This window comes from Salvelinus alpinus, chromosome 11 (genome assembly GCF_045679555.1).
Source record: "Salvelinus alpinus chromosome 11, SLU_Salpinus.1, whole genome shotgun sequence".
NCBI lineage: Eukaryota > Metazoa > Chordata > Actinopteri > Salmoniformes > Salmonidae > Salvelinus > Salvelinus alpinus.
In genome coordinates, this window is record NC_092096.1 from 28,958,478 (window position 1) to 28,977,520 (window position 19,043).

Here is a 19,043-nt window from a genome sequence, read left to right on the forward strand (position 1 = left end):
ACTAGCAACCTTTCGGTTACTGGCCCAACGCTCTAACCACTAGACTACCTGCTGCCCCAATAAAGCTGTCATACATAAAGCTGTCCCAACAGCAGTCCTAACACCTTACCACTGCTACACTTGGCTTTCAGCGGAGCCTTGTCTGCCAGAGAAGAAAGTTAATTCAGCCTCATTTACTGCCTTTAAAAAAAACATAGCTGATATGGCTGACTTGTTTAAACAAATGTGGTTTCTACTGACAATGGAGATGTACAAACTATGGCATAAGAGGACGACAAGCGGATAAGAGGCAATCTGTAATTTCGATTAATGAGCGAGCGACTACGGACGTAGTCAATATAACTATTTGTTCAGGACTTTTGAAATGTACAGCGACAGAATTCAGAACATGGGCCGTTCTTAGTGTACTCTCTGTACAACAAGTCAGAACCATAGGAAAAATAAAGGGGGCACATAAACAGACAATGAAAGCTCTTACAATATTCAATTATTACATTTATATTAAACAGGTTATAGGCTACATGTGCACCACCAAGTTAGAACAGTAGACAAAATTAAGAGGTGAAAATAGACCAAATTATTAGGGTGAGACACATTGAACGCCGTTTGGGTCTTTGCCTGTCAAAAATATACATGTCATATAACACTATTTGACGCATTAAATAAGCTTTTAATTTGACAAGTCAAATAACACAATTCTATTATATAATGTTGTGTGTGCTGAATTTGCACGTGCAAGCCAAGCACCACCACTACTATCAGTAGCACTGTACAAACAAAAATTAGCAAATAACCACACACCTGCCACAAACGATGTGTTTACAATACCACGTTGGTGAAAATTAACCAAAATATTAAGGTGATGCACATGGGCTACTAACAGCTTACTACACAACATACACTTAGTATTACTTTCTTAGCTACAGTATACATATCTCTCTGGCATATTACATCATTTATGCAGCAGCATACAACACATTTGTCATCAAACTTTGTCATCAAAGTCTGGCATTCTTTGGATTTATGGTGGGTACACTGGGGGAAAAACACACAGCCACTCCATTGAATAGCAGACTAGTGATTGCTTTGCAATGTTGCAGTCAGCCACTGATTTCTTACAAACCACTCATTGTTGAATTTGTGATTTCCAACTTGTTGTGTAATCTTTATGTCTAATGGCCGATTAGCACCGATACGTTTTATCTATAATTTCTATTCATTATTTCTCTTCATATGACAAGGATTAAAAATGATTTGCCAGTAGTTTGTTGACTTAATTCATGATGATGACTTGCTAGCTAAGACTTTGAAAGTAAGATGTTGACATGATCAGTCCAATCAAAGCTACTGTACATATAACGTGATTTGACGTAATTTTATATGTGGCCAATGATCTTGAGACTTGTAATAAAGCTCTATGGCAGGACCCAAAGGACTGAAATTTTGGATGTCTACTCTTACTAAGGACTTAAACTTGGCGATGACATAGTGTCCCCATGAGTGACAGAACACTGAGCCAATCACGGCGCAATGCTCCTATTTTCTGCTGGCTCGCCCCACCACCACAGAAAGCACTGAGCTAGGCTGAAACACCTCCATTTTGGAGCTGCCTCACTCAAGAAAACAAAAAAGAGACCATGCTTGTCGCCACTGTAGCTAAATCATGTTAGCTAAATGGTGCAGCTTTACTCACAGATTAGCAAATTAAGTCACCTAAGAATCACTTTAGTCCCATGTTACATTTCCTGAGTGTAATTTCATTACATCCACTGAATGTAACTTCATACTTTGTTTTGCTGTCTGCTAACTTCATTGCATCTTGGTAATGACCCCCATTCCTGGAGGAATAGAGCCTATTTTCCCTCCATGTGGGAGACTCAATGCTTACCTGTTCATGTGCAGAGGCCATGAGCCACTGTTGGTGCTATCTGGGATCCTTGGAACTTCCCTGCCCTTACTCTAACCATTAAACGTTTTAAATTTCAACTTCAATGGGGTGTCGTTAGAGTTGGGAAATCCCATGGATCCTGTTTAGACTTTTCACATGAGCCACTCTATTTGTCCTGTAATTAGCTGGTGATGTGATGCAGCACACCTGAATGTAATGTACTTCTCATTATCAATTAGAAGTTTCTGATAGTACTATTCAGTGGAGAGGAGTATTATGTGTTTGTGACTGTACAATGGTTTTGTGTGGGAAACTACTTAAACCAACTAGCTTAGCCTGAACATCCTCCTGAGATAGCTAGCATAGCAACATGTTAGCACTGGCTTGGCCTCCACGCTTATGGCATGGATTACCACATGACAATTGGCATTTTGTGTGTGTACTTTGGGTCAGGATTTTGGCCGATATGCCCATTGACTCTGCACTGTGACTGTCTGACTCTGTGTAAATCAGTTTGTGTTTTGTGTGTGTGTGTCTCAGTTGGTAGAGCTTGGTGCTTGCAACACCAGGGTTGTGGGTTCGATTCCCATGGGGGACCAGTATTGGAAAATGTATGCACTCACTACTGTTGCTCTGGATAAGAGCATCTACTAAATGACTAAAATGTGTGTGTGCTGCTGCCTAGTGGTCACTCAGAGGCAACAGAACCACTGTTGTTAATTATTGATTGGCTTTGTTTCTCTATGGACACCTAGGCTTCTATGCTTATATCATATCTTATCATCCAACCTAGATCAACCTAATGGTCTATTAGTAGGCCAATCATCTTGTCATGTTCAATATTTATAATTTTCCAGGGTCTAATCTACTGACTAGTTAATATAAATCATGTAAAGTATATTTTAAATGTAAAGGGTTTTCTCAATGTTGTGACTTGTGCTTAATCTTGAACTTAGAGGGTACTGTGGTAGTCGTGGTAACAGCACGATATAGACCTCGTGTTTGGAAGTAGCAGGTCATTTGGATTTTGATGGGCACAGATGGCATTTTAAAGTGTGCAAATGATATGCTTTGATGTGTCAATTCAGACCGGCAGAGCTGCGTTGGACAACCCTTTCAAATGTAATGTTATTATGGATGGAATCATTCGATTTCTATAGTGCCCTGGCTTTTATCCCTCACATCTCCTTTGGGGCTGCAGTAACCTCTACTCGCGCTATAAAATACCTCCTAGCAGCTGATGGCTAAGTGAAACGTTTATTACAACTGAAGTCACTGAGGGAACCCGCCCATCGATTTCAGCCAGGAAGAAAGAGTTCATGGTGGTTTTATTACCTGCTGTTATTTCAATACCTCAGCCACTGCGGGAAGGGAGCATTCTCTCTCCCACTCCTCCTCTGTATGTCTGGGGCTCAGCAGAAATATTCTGCTGAGTCGCGGAGCTGTCACAAAGGGAAATTCAGCGTTCAGACCAGCGACGACCTTCCCCAGAGCCTAGGCTCGTCAAATGGAAGAGTGGGTCACAGACCTCTTCAGAGGGGCTGTTGTTAGCCTACTCACTAGGCCATGTTAGATAATGGCTCCTCAGGGGGAGCACAGAATCACTTAAGGGCACGCAATTTCTTTCTCTGATCAATTGCATTAGTATGCAAACAATATAGCTGAGTGTTTGTATTATTTATTTTATACAGTCTTTTTTGCTCATCTTTATTAAGGGTGTCAATCATTTCAGACCCGACTGTATAGAGATAGATATATCTCTACATCTTCTTTGGGGCCACTGTAAAGTTTACTCATGATTTGCATGTCTGTATAATAGTGATGGGGGGGTGTATTATTTTGGGACAATATTATATCAATATTTGACACAAAAAGTATTTATTTATTTTTGCTACTATTGGTAGCGTTAGCTAGTGTAACAGTATAACTTTAGTACGTCCCCTCGCCCCGACACGGGCGCGAACCAGGGACCCTCTGCACACATCAACAACAGTCACCCACGAAGCGTCGTTACCCATCGCTCCACAAAAGCCGCGGCCCTTGCAGAGCAAGGGGAAACCCTACTTAAGTCTCAGAGCAAGTGACGTAACTGATTGAAATGCTAGTAGCGCGTACCCGCTAACTAGCTAGCCATTTCACATCCGTTACACTCACCCCCCTTTCAACCTCCTCCTTTTCCGCAGCAACCAGTGATCCGGGTCAACAGCATCAATGTAACAGTATAACTTTACGTCGTCCCCTCGCCCCGACACGGGCGCGAACCAGGGACCCTCTGCACACATCAACAACGGTCGCCCACGAAGCATCGTTACCCATCGCTCCACAAAGGCCACGGCCCTTGCAGAGCAAGGGGAAACCCTACTTAAGTCTCAGAGCAAGTGACGTAACTGATTGAAATGCTAGTAGCGCGTACCCGCTAACTAGCTAGCCATTTCACATCCGTTACACTCACCCCCTTTTCAACCTCCTCCTTTTCCGCAGCAACCAGTGATCCGGGTCAACAGCATCAATGTAACAGTATAACTTTAAACCGTCCCCTCGCCCCGACACGGGCGCGAACCAGGGACCTTCTGCACACATCAACAACTGACACCCACGAAGCGTCGTTACCCATCGCTCCACAAAAGCTGCGGCCCTTGCAGAGCAAGGGGAAACCCTACTTAAGTCTCAGAGCAAGTGACGTAACTGATTGAAATGCTAGTAGCGCGTACCCGCTAACTAGCTAGCCATTTCACATCCGTTACACTCACCCCCCTTTCAACCTCCTCCTTTTCCGCAGCAACCAGTGATCCGGGTCACGGCACCAATGTAACAGTATAACTTTAGTACGTCCCCTCGCCCCGACACGGGCGCGAACCAGGGACCCTCTGCACACATCAACAACAGTCACCCACGAAGCGTCGTTACCCATCGCTCCACAAAAGCCGCGGCCCTTGCAGAGCAAGGGGAAACCCTACTTAAGTCTCAGAGCAAGTGACGTAACTGATTGAAATGCTAGTAGCGCGTACCCGCTAACTAGCTAGCCATTTCACATCCGTTACACTAGCGCTATCGGCTGTGGGCCAACCTGTGCCAAAACTCTGGTATTTACCTCCTATAGCTTGTTCTCCATCTTCTTTTTAAATATTAAGCCAACATGGTTTCAGCACTTATTTCCCTGACTGATCAAAACTAGTTTTCTCATGGCTCTCTCTTGTCTCTCTGCAGCAGACATATGGTGAGCAATATGTTAGAAACATTGAATCGCAATAAAATCACAGTATCGCATCCCAATAAAATCACAGTATCGCATCTCAATAAAATCACAGTATCGCATCCCAATAAAATCACAGTATCGCATCCCAATAAAATCACAGTATCGCATCCCAATAAAAACACAGTATCGCATCGCAATAAAAACACAGTATCGCATCGCAATAAAATCACAGTATCGCATCGCAATAAAATCACAGTATCGCATTGCAATAAAATCACAGTATCGCATTGCAATAAAATCACTGTATCGCATCGCAATAAAATCACTGTATCGCATCGCAATAAAATCACTGTATCGCAATAAAATCATAGAATCACCATACATATAGAATCACCATACATATAGAATCACCATACATATAGAATCGTGAGATTTGCCATACATTATCATATCGGCACCTAAGTATCGAGATGATAATATCGTGAACTCCCGGGCAATTCCCAGCCCTACTATATAAGACTCTGGATTCACCTATCTCCCATTTCCTAACCAACAGAGGATGTCTCCTGAAGGTTTGATAAGGTCTCAAACATTACAATGTAAATGTTCCAGCTCCCTTACTGTTAGGTTAGGTTATTTTATTTGTATTTGTATTTTATTGAACCCTTATTTAACTGTGAGTTTTACTTTATTTACTGAGCTCTGATAATACCACTCACCCTCTTCTGTCATCTGTTTTCCACTAAATGTGGGGCCTCAGTCTTTACTGATGGTTGATTATATGATGAATTCTCTCCCTCTCCTCTCTGTCTCTCACTGTCTCTCTCTCTCACTGTCTCTTTCTCTCTCTTTTTCTCTCTCTTTCGCTCTGTCTTTCTGTCTCTCTCTCTGTATCTCTCCTCCAGGTGTGAGTTTCTCTCTACATGGGGCTGAGCTCCAATGGCAGAGCCCCCACAGACGCAGAGTTCTGCGTCCCCCGTCCCCTGGGGTTGAGGCTGCAGATTTCTCTTTCCCCCACAACAGGTCGCCAGTCAGAATGGAGGAGTCCTTGGCTGGGGCACCGGATTCCCCCAGCACACAGAACAGCGTGGCACCCCCCGGTAAGCCATTTGGCACCTCCTTAAAGGGGTACCTCAACCAAATAACATTACCATAATGTAACTGTTGTGCAGCATCTTTTTAAAGAGCAAATTTTATGAGACAAAAAAACTTTTGTGAAGTTGAAATCTGAGTGGTAGTCATGCACTTAATTATTATAATTTTTTTTAGATTTTTGTCAATATGTTGTTAATTGTTTTTGATGGATTAAGTGAGTTAGGAAGTAATCTAGGTGTCCACAGAATCAACAACATATTGAGGGTTTGACCAATGACGCTGGGTTTTCTGCTGATGTTCTGTCCAGTTTTGAAGGATGTGAAGTTGTTAATGGAGAGTTTGGAGGGGCTGAGCACTCCGTCCAAAGATGGCGACTCGACCCTGCTCGACCCCGGGACCAGTAGCATCCTGGACGACAACACCAGGACTGACCCGGCACCAGAGGTGAGAGGTCAATTACAGGTGTGTCCGTAAAGCACGTATGGTCGATGTGGGTTGAAGCTGGCTGCTGTCAGTGTTATTCTTATCCTCCTTGGGGGATCTGTAAAGATGTTTCGTCTTCTTAGGGTGAGCTCATTGGTTTCTTACTACAGTAGTGTGATATATACTGTAACCCTTGGAAGAGCATATTTAGATATTGTGCTTATGAGCAAAGCACTTTAGCTCAACTGCCTCTGTAAATGTTAATGGTAAAATATATTAAAGTCACTTTGGGTCAAACAACTTTATAGTGGTTACTCCCTCCCTCTGTTTCTCTCCCCAGGTAGGGAGAAGTAGGTCCAGTGGCTTGTGCTTCAGCGATGGCAAGTGCCACATCGACTACATCCTGGTTTACAGGAAGTCTGGTCCACAGTCGGAGAAGAGGGAAATATTTGAGCGCAACATCCGGGCCGAGGGCTTGCAGATGGAGAAGGAGGCGAGTACTACGGAATATTACAGTAACATAGTATTACAGTAATAGTATATTATAGTATGACAGTATTACAGTAGTCACTGAAGCTCTGCCTTTCACTCATAAACCAATGCAAATGTGCTGATGGCAAGTTTCATCCTCAAGCCTGTTTAAATGGAGCAGGGAAGCAATGTGCTGAGTGTGTGCTTTTGCATGTGTGTGAGTGGCTGACGCCTAGTGTGCTGACGCAGTAACATCAAGGTCATCATATGGAGCATTCAAAGAGACTATGCTTCTTCTCTCTTTTAACAGCATCATTTGCTGTCAGACTGCTTATGATGACAACAAGATGCAAGGCAGAATTCTGCTTGAAATTATCAGAGAATGCAGTACTGACTATATAACTGTGCTACTGGGATTTTAAAGAAATCAAACTCACATAGTTTGGTATCTTTTAAAGATCCTAGTAAAAACTATTCCGTAGCCATGACAGCGAATGCCTGTTAACTGTTCTGAGATCAGTCACAGGAAATTGATGTCACAGGAAATGATGAGAGAGAAAAGAAAATCAATATTTCAACTGTCCCTTTCCTCTTTATGTCCAGGTATGAAGTCCATAGACCTCTCTACTCTTGGAAGATTAGTCCAAATTAGGACTAAAAGAGATCAAAATAATGTCATATCTACTGAAGCTCGATACATGTGTGGCAACATGATTTAGAATAGAAACATTCTCATTTAAAACATTAGATTATATATTATTCACATTTTTTAATGTGCTAAGAAACTGTTCTAAGAAATAGTATCAACAGGACGTAATACTTCTAATGCTGGGTCTTTTCCCCTCCAACAGTTGTCTGTGTGCAACAGTGATGTGATCTTCCTGAAGCTGCATGCTCCCTGGGAGGTGCTGTGTCGCTACGCAGAGCTTATGAACATTCGGATGCCGTTCAGGTGGGGAGACGAACACACAGCCTCTGTAGTTCCAGACACTCACACACATAAATCACATCGACAAACAGGTTCCCACCACACACACTGCCTGTCTCTCTGTCTCTCTCTGTCTCTCTGTCTCTCTGTCTCTCTCGCTCTCTCTCGCTCACTCTCTCACTCACTCACTCACTCACTCACTCACTCACTCACTCTCTCACTCTCTCACTCACTATGAATCTACAGTTATTTGCAATGCACTTTTATTTTCTGTATTTCTTCATGTTTGTTAGATAGAATCTGACCCCTCTAGAGCACTCTTACCATTCTAACACATGCGAGCACCGTGTGTTCCAGAGGCTTAAGTGACCTAGACTGCTAGACCGCCGCAGATTGCACTGAGATTTTTAATAGTTGATAATGTTGTGGGAGTTTTCAGGAGAAAAATCTACTACATGCATCGACGGTACAAGTTCATGAGTAGGTGAGTGCGAATTGATTTATTGGTTGAATTTTGGGGCACAACCCTAATGTTAATGGTCTCTGGCTATGTTTGATGTGGTTTTGGGTTTTCTGTCACCATCCAGGATGGAGAAGAGAATCAACAGATTTCGAGGATGGCTGCCTCGCAAACCTATGAAGTTTGACAACAACGCCCTCCCTGACCTGGAGGAGAACGAGAGCTTTACCGCCCCCTTCAGTCGCTCCAGAATACATCAGTGAGTGAGTGTGTGTGTGTGTGTGTGTCCACCACCAGTCTGGTATATGTTTTTTCCTCACTAACTTAAAGGTGAAAATGAATCATTGTCTTCCATCTTTAAACCACAATTCTTAGTTTTGGGTACCACATTTTTGCAGTGTAAACAAATGAACAAAATTTCCTTGTGGGTGTGGTCCAATTTTAGTGGCCTTTTTGGGGGGGCTCACAAGCGCCAGTCGAGGCAAAATGATATAGAATGCACTGAGATGACATCAGGCCAAAATGGTGTGCTTTTCAAAAGCTCAATAAATCCAACGGACTGGAACGGTCTAGAAGAAATATGATCTAGGATCCTTTTCTGTATCTATATTATGTTACAGTTTCACCATTCACAACAAAGACACGTTCTTCAACAACGCTACCAGGAGTCGCATCGTCCATCATATCTTGCAAAGGGTCAAATATGAGGAGGGCAAAGACAAAATGGGTGAGATTGTCATCGTCGTCTAACACAGTTACAAATGGCCTCTGGATAATACATTTACATTGTAGTCATTTAGCAGACGCTCTTATCCAGAGAGACTTACAGGAGCAATTAGGGTTAAGTGCCTTGTTCAAGGGTACATTGACAGATTTTTCACCTAGTCGGCTCAGAGATTCGAATCAGCGACCTTTCAGTTACTGGCCCAACGCTCCTAACCGGTAGGCTACCTGGCGCCTCTCCAAGTAGTACAAGTCCACTGCTAGATGTGTTCCACGTTTGAGATACAGCATGTCTCTGGTGTGTAGAGGGTTTGACGGTGTCTTCATGTTCTTGTTTATGCTCCAGGGCTGAATCGTCTTTTGAGCAATAGTTCATACGAGGCAGCTTTTCCCCTTCATGAGGTAATGCACTGACACTTCACACATTGACTTGGAAGATAAATATCACTTGTAGGATCTTCCTTTGAGTCGGTTCACTACAGCAGGAAAATAATCCTGCGGCAACCGGAAATGTGAATTATTATTTTATTTATTTAATGGACATTTTTGTAGGGGTTGATACATTTTTCATAGGGACAAATCAAGTCTTATATTTCAAAGTGGAAAATACAAACTTTCAAAGCATTTTTCAAACTCAAATACACTACAAGTTTGCATTTCCTGTCAGCAACAAAAAAAGTGATCAAATTAAGATCCTACATCTGTAGTTATAATAATGTGTGTGTGTGTGTGTTAACAGGGGAGCTACAGAAGTAAGAACTCCATCCGGACGCATGGGGCAGAGAACCACAGACACTTGCTGTATGAATGCTGGGCCTGGTGGGGTGTGTGGTACAAGTACCAGCCACTGGACCTCATAAGGTACAACACTGTGTTAACACTCCTGCTCTATAAGGACATCACAGATCTAATACAATGTATTATCTGCACCTTGCAGGTTGTCCTCGATCCTGCAAGCAATACAACTTCACCAGCCACATGTATTAAAGCCACATGAATTAATCAATGAAGGAGTGAATTTACTAGATCATTAAAAACGTATGAAGCCACAACATAATTTCAGGGGTGGTACATAATGACATGTTTGTCTCCTGGCGGTGTTGTCAGGCGGTATTTCGGGGAGAAAATTGGTCTCTATTTTGCCTGGCTGGGTTGGTACACTGGGATGCTGTTCCCTGCGGCGCTGGTTGGGCTCATGGTCTTCCTCTACGGCTGGTTCACCCTAGACCACTGCCAGGTCAGGTAATGTGAGCTCACCTAATACTCATTGGTCTTCTTCAATTAGGTTTTACCTCATTGTTTTACCTTAGTATTTTATGCATATTTTATCCTTCACTATGTTTGGTCTTGTGTTCTTCCACTAGAAAAAATACCAAACAGACACATGCTTTACACTGGTGTAAATTTGGCCTTAGTCTGGTAGAAGTCTATTACCAATGCTATCAATGCAACACTGACACAGGCTGATAAATGCACTAAGAATTGATGAGTGTATGGAACCAGGCTAAAGGTTGTCTGTGATTCTCCAGTAAAGAAATCTGCCAGGCCACTGACATCATCATGTGCCCCATATGTGACGAGTACTGCCCCTACCTGAGACTCTCAGACAGCTGCATCTATGCCAAGGTGACTTCCGTACTACCATGTAGAGTATGTTAAACGTTTGCCCCAGACTGAGCAATGCTGACAAACATCAGGGCAGTTGTGGCTAATTCCGATCCTGGAGAGCCACTGTGTGTGATTCAAATGATTAACTAATGATGGTCATAAATTTAGACCACAATTATTTTGTGTTAGAGCTGGGCTGAAACAAAAGCCTGCGTACACTGCAGCACTCCAGGAACAGGGATTTTTGTCATATACTTTTTAAAACAATATTGCATTTTTTGACAAACATTTACTCCAGAGCTATGCCACAGTAACATAAGTACAACACACTTAGCAAGGCAACCTTTTTACTTCACATTTTTGTAATTTAGCAGACGCTCTTATCTAGAGCAACTTGCAGTAGTGAACGAATACATTTTCATACTGGTCCCTCATGGGAATCGAACCCACAACCCTGGCGTTTCAAGCATCACGCTCTACCAACTGAGCTACACGGGACTACTTTGTGAGCTTGCTCTGGAAAATGTCTAACAAACAACCCTCCTTTGTAATCTTTCTATACAAATGTGACTACTTTATGTGTTTGTACTGAATTCATTTCTCTAAGCAATTGCTATTGATCTGTTTCTTGGCTTTAGGTCACCCATCTTTTTGACAACGGAGCAACAGTTTTCTTTGCTGTATTCATGGCTGTGTGGGGTGAGTTATCATTTAGTGTAAATACTATAGGTTCAATTTAAAACAAATCTCATTTTATTGAAAAATAAAGTTTAAGAAGTAACTTACTCAACAGTTTTATGGATCAGCATTCCATGTTCACTATATTTAAGTGTCAGTATTTACAGTGAAGTGTTACATGGTTCTCCTCAGCATTGCACAAGATCCCAGGCAAAGGGTGTATAGGGAGCGTTAGTGCAGGGTCCAGCCTCCTCATCGTCATAGCAGCAGGGTCTAGGCAGGGAGGATTCAGCCACTTCTACGTCATAGCGACAGTAAGCCGGTGGTTTCACACTCTTCAAGTCCTCTGGAAGTTGAATGATGGTGGAAGGGACTGAAACATATGGAATACAGGTGTTATTAACATTGCCTCCAGTTTATTCAAATGAAAGGTCGCGTTTCAACCTGCTTAACTTTTGATTTCAGAATGTAGGGAGATCGAAAGTGTTCAGTGGATTTGATAAAGCAAAAACAAGTTTTTGTCAAACTACATACTTGCCATGGTCAGTTCATGGATCACTGCACTGTGTCAAGGCAACATCCCTGGAATAGGCTTACCTGTTGTGAGGAGCTTCCCTGTAGAGGGCAGGTTTTTAAGAACCTGCTTTAGCCTCGTGTCAAAACTCCAGCACTTCAGCAGGCAGAACACAGCTAGGTAGAATTGCAGGCCAAACGCCAACAGAAGCGCTAGCCAAATGAAGACCTGGGCGGCTGTGTGAGAAGACAGGTGGGGGAAAGAGTTAGTGAGATAAAGGACGAGCGCAAAGCTGATAGACTGATGTAGAGGAAGGGATGATCAAATGTCTACAGTTTATCCAAAATGTCCCTGGGGAAATGGACCTAGATTAGACCTAGCACATCTGGACAAGCGCTCGTAATGGCCAGGGCCAAGCCCTTTGCAACATATAGCAAAGTAACCATACAGAAGTTGTAGACTGTAACCAGTGTGGTGGAAAAAGGCAGTCCAATCTCAAAATAAAAAAGCTTTATTACGAGCATGCATGCAAGGGAAAACCAACTTGACTCGCTATTTGTTCTCCACAGACATTTTATACAGACCAAGGATGGGGTGGGGTGTTTCACATGCACTTCAAATGAGTCCGGTACTTCTGCTTATCACCACAGATAGTAGACTCTGAGAAAGACTAATCATATCAAGGACATGTCCACTCCCCCACACATCCTGGGACAACAGGAACAATGAAAGATTGTTTGACAGGAAATTACAACAGGGCAGTTTAGAAACAGTTCTAAAACAAACTAGTTATATTACATATCAGGGAACAGAACAACCTTAAAGACAAGACGAAGAACAGATTAAAATTTTTAAATCAAATTAAAAATCTAATTTCCTCTTCCACACCAGTCCTCTTCCATCTGTTTTCCAGAAACGTACACAACAGGCACGTACACAACTATGGCTTTAATACACTGTAGATACCGGACTGTAAACTGCCCAAACACTAATCCATACTACCAGTCCTCTCTATTTTCCAGATAGTTCAAATGAGAAATACAAGTTGTGTAATGTTTCTTCTATTCTTCTCAGGTGACTTCCAAAGCTGAGGTGGTGAGTGCGCTGCCAGACTGTGCTCATTAAAATAGCTGTAACTCTTAGTTTTTCAATTATTGATTGCACTGCAAATTCAGACATTGTCTTCAGGGCTTATGGAAACCACTCTTATAAATGTCCTTGTCATTCATCTTTTATGGTGAGCAATTTATGGTATAGAGGGATTTAACTTCAACATACATTGGATCAGGTATTCATTACACACTCTACATATAATACTGTACTGTAAGTCTACTATTTAAATTCAGTTTATCCAAGAAGAATGAATTGACCAACACAAACAATGGAGCAATGCTCCAAGGTGCATTTTCAGATGCAATATATAGCACTTGATTTACAGTTGAAGTCGGAAGTTTACATTACACTTGGAGTCATTAAAACTCATTTTTCAACCACTCCACAAATTTCTTATTAACAAACTAGTTTTGGAAAGTGGGTTAGGATATCTACTTTGTGCATGACACAAGTCATTTTTCCAACAATTGTTTACAGACAGATAATTTCACTTATAATTCACTGTATCACAATTCCAGTGGGTCAGAAGTTTACATACACTAAGTTGACTGTGCCTTTAAACAGCTTGGAAAATTCCAGAACATGATGTCTCGGCTTTAGAAGCTTCTGATAGGCTACTTGACATAATTTCAGTCAATCGTAGGTGTACCTGTGGATGTATTTCAAGGCCTACCTTCAAACTCAGTGCCTCTTTGGGAAATCAAAAGAAATCAGCCAAGACCTCAGAAAATAAATTGTAGACCTCCACAAGTCTGGTTCATCCTTGGGAGCAATTTCCAAACGCCTGAAGTTACTACGTTCATCTGTACAAACAATAGTATGCAAGTATAAACACCCTGGGACCACGCAGCCGCCATACCGCTCAGGAAGGAGACTCGTTCTGTCTCCTAGAGATTAACGTACTTTGGTGCGAAAAGTGCAAATCAATCACAGGACAACAGTAAAGGACCTTGTGAAGATGCTGGACGACACATTTACAAAAGTATCTATATCCACAGTAAAACGAGTTCTATATCGACATAACCTGAAAGGCCGCTCAGCAAGGAAGAAGCCACTGCTCCAAAACCGCCATAAAAAAGCCAGACTATGGTTTGCAACTGCACATGGGGACAAAGATCGTACTTTTTGGAGAAATGTCCTCTGGTCTGATGAAACAAAAATTGACCTGTTTGGCCATAATGACCATCGTTATGTTTGGAGGAATATGGGGGAGGCTTGCAAGCCGAAGAACACCATCTCAACCGTGAAGCACGGCGGTGGCAGCATCATGTTGTGGGGTTGCTTTGCTGCAGGAGGGACTGGTGCACTTCACAAAATAGATAACATCATGAAGATGGAAAATTATGTGGATATTGAAGCAAGATCTCAAGACATCAGTCAGGAAGTTTAAGCTTGGTCGCAAATGGGTCTTCCAAATAGACAATGACCCCAAGCATACTTCCAAAGTTGTGGCAAAATGGCTTAAGGACAACAAAGTCAAGGTATTGGAGTGGCCATCACAAAGCCCTGACCTCAATCCTATAGAACATTTGTGGGAAGAACTGAAAAAGCGTGTGCGAGCAAGGAGGCCTACAAACCTGACTCAGTTACACCAGCTCTGTCAGGAGGAATGGGCCAAAATTCGCCCAACTTATTGTGGGAAGCTTATGGAAGGCTACCCGAAACGTTTGACTCAAGTTAAACAATTTAAAGACAATGCTACCAAATACTAATTGAGTGTATGTAAACTTCTGACCCACTGGGAATGTGATTTAAGAAATAAAAGCTGAAATAAATAATTCTCTACTATTATTCTGACATTTCACATTCTTAAAATAAAGTGGTGATCATAACTGACCAAAGACAGGGATTTTTTTTCATTTTTATTTTTTTAATTAAATGTCCGGAATTGTGATAAACTGAGTTTAAATGTATTTGGCAAAGGTGTATGTCAACTTCCGACTTCAGCTGTATGTGATTCACTCACCCGCCGTTGGCGTGGGTTCTGGCTGCCAGACCCAGACGTCTGACTGGGAAAGGTCCAGAGAGAAGCTGTCATTCTGGGGACAGCCCATCGATCTACTCCTTTACACTGGACCAGGACCAATCCAGACAAGACGGAGACATTAGCATGTAGCGTCAACCACCAATTGCTTTAGATAACAACATTTTGGACTTGACAGAGGCTGTCATTCTTCATAAGAGCTTGTGACAGTAGGGTTTGCATGTTTCTTCAGTGTACGTTATGGTTACTGATTGCATACTTCATGAGTCATGATTTTTGTCATACTGTTTTGAATGGTCACGTGTTGATCAGTGGTCGTTGTTTGTGATGGCTTTACTTAGGCATCGTGTACTTAAAGCTTGAATCCAGCGGTGAAACTGCCACATCCGTTTGCGATATTACAACAAAGACGTTATCGGGATCATTTTCGTAAACAACCGCTGAATTGCAGAGCGCCAAATAAATAAAAAAATTACTAAACATATATATTTTCATGAAATCACAAGTGAAATATACCGCAACACAGCATAGCTTGTTGTTATTCCACCTATCGTGTCAGATTTTGAAAATATGCTTTACAGCGAAAGCAATCCAAGCGTTTGTGAGTTTATCGATCACTAGACAAAACATTAAGAACACCTAGCAGCCATGTAGATTGGTCACGAAAGCCAGAGAAGCAATCAAATTAATCGCTTACCTTTGATGATCTTCGGATGTTTGCACTCACGAGACTCCCAGTTACACAAATGTTCCTTTTGGTTCATAAAGATTTTTTTTATATCAAAATACCTCCATTTGTTTGGCACGTTATGTTCAGGATTCCACAGCCTAAGCAAGTCATCAAGGCTTGACGAAAATTCCATATAGTATCCGTAAAGGTCGTCAAACGTTTTTAATAATCAATCCTCAGGTTGTTTTTAACATCAATAATCGATAATATTTCAACCGGACTGTAAACTATTCAATACTGGAGAGAAAGAAAATGTCGAGCAACCAGGGTCGCGTGCAAGAACATGCTGACCAGACCGGACACGTCGCGTGCACGAGCGTTGCAAAATAAATTTAGAAATCCATGTTATTCAATTATTGCACCCACACTGCTTGCGCGCGCCAACGAGCATCTGCGACACCAAGGGCTAAAATAGATGTCGTTCCTATTTCTGACGCAGATCGCGCTGCAAGTCCTGCCTCTCCCATCTCCTCATTGGTTTATAGACGCAAGTACCCACGTGCCATCTCCTCATTGGTTATACCCACGTGGGTGACTGAAAGACGAACTTTGTTGTCGTAGTAATACAATGAAAGTTTAGATGCGATCACCATATAAGTTCAAAGATGAAAAAGCCTGGAAGGAGGAGCGATGACTAGAAACGATTCGGTTGGCCGTTTTATGTGTGGATTAATTGTCGGAGTAGAGGTCCTTGTGCATTTCAGGTAAAATAACAACTCAATGTTTATATCCCAGGACAAATTAGCTAGCAACAGCAAGCTAGCTAAATAGGACAAATTAACGTTAGCTAGCAAGTGCAAGCTAGCTAGCTAAATTGCCATACATGTTTAATGCTTTTCGACCTGTCCCCAAATTAATGTCATTGGTTCAGAGTTTGTTTTGATATTTTAACCTGTGTATCGTGTTTGGTGTGGGGGGAAAAATAAATGTATGCACGATAGCGCACGCGCGCAGCCGGTTTAGGTTCCGTGTTGAGGGACATCCGTCTATCCACTGACGCGTTTTGATAAATCTCGCTCATTTTTCAAAATAAAAGCTTGAAACTATGTCTAAAGACTGTTCACACCCTGAGGAAGCCACAGGAAAAGGAATCTGGTTGATATCCCTTTAAATGGACGAAAGGCAGGCAATGGAACAGGGATTTTTCCAAATATAAGTCACTTCCGGGTTGGATTTCCTCAGGTTTTCACCTGCAAAATCAGTTCTGTTATACTCACAGACAATATTTTGACAGTTTTGGAAACTTTAGAGTGTTTTCTATCCTACTCTGTCAATTATATGCATATTCTAGCATCTGGACCTGAGAAATAGGCAGCTTACAATGGGAATGTTATTGTTCCAAACATAAAAATTCTGCCCCCTAGCTTCAAGAGGTTTTAAAACAAATTGTTTTTTCCCCCTCGGCCATCTTTGCACGCGCGAGAGAACAGCAGAGTATGTACGATGCTGGATGCTTATTTCCTCAAAATAAGAACAATACGGGTGGGGGGTCCAGTGGTGCTGTTTCTCCTATTGTGAATTTCTTCCCTAATGTGTTATCTAACGTGTTATCTAATGTCTTAGCGAGATTCATGTATAGGTTAATGGGGTCAAATGTAGGTTAAATCTCCACCATTCATCATTCTCTTGAGTGTAATGTCTACCAAAAATATTTTATCTAACCCTGCCTTTAATTAATTAGTCACAAATTGGCGATTTAATCTCCTTGGTACAAAGTTACAGTACTTCAATGGTCAAATATATTGCGTTAACTGTGCTTCACTCAACTTCATGCAACAAAGTAGATCAGCTGAAAACGTGAAACAGTTACAGTAGGTAGCAAAAATGAATAAACTAACCTGAAACATGTAAGTAATACATGTTAGCTACACTTCAATAGCACACTACTCTTTTGTAACAATCCCATAGCCTACTCACGTTTTTAGTCTTTTTGTTGTTGCTAGAGCAAATTATGGAAAATCTACAAGTGATAAACAACCTAACTGCATTCGGTGTTCTTTCAACTGGTAGATTGCAATAATTTTCTGTAGTGCAATTACATTAACATTTTAGTAATTTATCTGACACAATATCCAGACACACTTAAAAGTAGGACAATAAAGCAAAACATTTTAAAATACATTTGGGATTAATCAAGGCTAAATAACTGCATAGGCCCTCAGATACTTAATACAGCATGGTTCCCCAACCGGCGGGCTGTGGGCCGAATTTGGCCCGCTGGTGGTTTTATTTGGCCCCCAAAGATTTCTGAGCAAAAACGTTTTCTTTTTTTTGTGGGGGGAATTTTCATTGTTGGACATGAGACTGTAAAAAAGAAAACAGCTTTAGTTACTTTAATTTAAGAAATCTGTTCCCAAGTATTCTCCCGCATGATAGAGAGACATGACGTGATCATATACAAATGCAAGCAAGGTTTGAAATTATTGTTTTAGTCAAACAATCTGTTTGGGCAGTCTTTTTGCAGTCTACAAATTATTTGTAATTATGTTCTAACCTCCTAACCATCCGCTCAAGAAAAAAACGGCCCGCGGCTGAATCTAGTTGATGATCCCTGCCATACAGTATCGTTGGACTGCCTGTAAATAAGTATAAAACACAACCTACCTGGTTTTGTCTGGAGAGCAGTGGATCTTGCTGCAGGGCCTTGCTGTTGTCCAACACGGACTATTTCTTGGCATTCACCTACAGTAGAATACCATTGAAATCGCTTCATTAACATTCCTCTGAAGTGTGCTCCCCTGCTGCTGGCTCTGCAGAAACATGTGCCTTTCCACCAAAAGAGACCGCTAGTCACTGGCCGGCATCACGCAACGGTCTGGAACTACTAAAACATGTGCCTTTGCATTCAGAGCTACTAGTTTAACTGATCTTAGTCCAGCCTCTGCAAAGAGAAATTGCTCTGATTGTCAAGTGACACACTGGTAAACAGATTGGCAATGGGTAACCCATCCAAAGGACCTTGTTCAGGAGAACCTTCCCTCTCTCTCCAGTGCTTTAAAGGCAGCAATGGCTTGTTGGTGAAATTACCTATTGTGACCATGCTAAATAGCTAAAATAGTGAACAATTTTAGATAACTGAAGTAACAGTATGAATCCTGGCACCCAGCAACCCTGCTGCAAAATACTTGTATTATTGTCTTATCTGAATGTGGAGAACTTCTTGAAGTGATAATTTAATCATTTTGAGTCATGCAAAACAACCTTCCTTCAACATTGAATTTAAATGGTTCCT

The 19,043-nt window shown here is 41.8% G+C and overlaps 1 protein-coding gene and 1 non-coding gene across 5 annotated transcripts in view; one reads left to right on the forward strand and one right to left on the reverse strand.

Annotated features, from left to right (window-relative positions):
* LOC139533879 (anoctamin-4-like) overlaps window positions 1-19,043 on the forward strand; it is a 42,220-nt gene that overhangs the window by 13,211 nt on the left and 9,966 nt on the right. For all 4 annotated transcript variants that reach the window (XM_071332333.1, XM_071332334.1, XM_071332335.1 and 1 more), the window contains 12 exons: window positions 5,990-6,184; window positions 6,487-6,623; window positions 6,943-7,095; window positions 7,925-8,025; window positions 8,441-8,485; window positions 8,589-8,720; window positions 9,082-9,188; window positions 9,531-9,586; window positions 9,924-10,045; window positions 10,292-10,426; window positions 10,714-10,810; window positions 11,431-11,491. In XM_071332333.1, coding sequence (XP_071188434.1) covers window positions 5,990-6,184; window positions 6,487-6,623; window positions 6,943-7,095; window positions 7,925-8,025; window positions 8,441-8,485; window positions 8,589-8,720; window positions 9,082-9,188; window positions 9,531-9,586; window positions 9,924-10,045; window positions 10,292-10,426; window positions 10,714-10,810; window positions 11,431-11,491 — 1,341 coding nt within the window. The remainder of the gene's footprint in view (window positions 1-5,989; window positions 6,185-6,486; window positions 6,624-6,942; window positions 7,096-7,924; window positions 8,026-8,440; window positions 8,486-8,588; window positions 8,721-9,081; window positions 9,189-9,530; window positions 9,587-9,923; window positions 10,046-10,291; window positions 10,427-10,713; window positions 10,811-11,430; window positions 11,492-19,043) is intronic.
* On the reverse strand, window positions 11,218-11,291 carry trnas-uga (transfer RNA serine (anticodon UGA)). Its single transcript has one exon. It is a non-coding gene; the product is annotated as a tRNA-Ser (tRNA).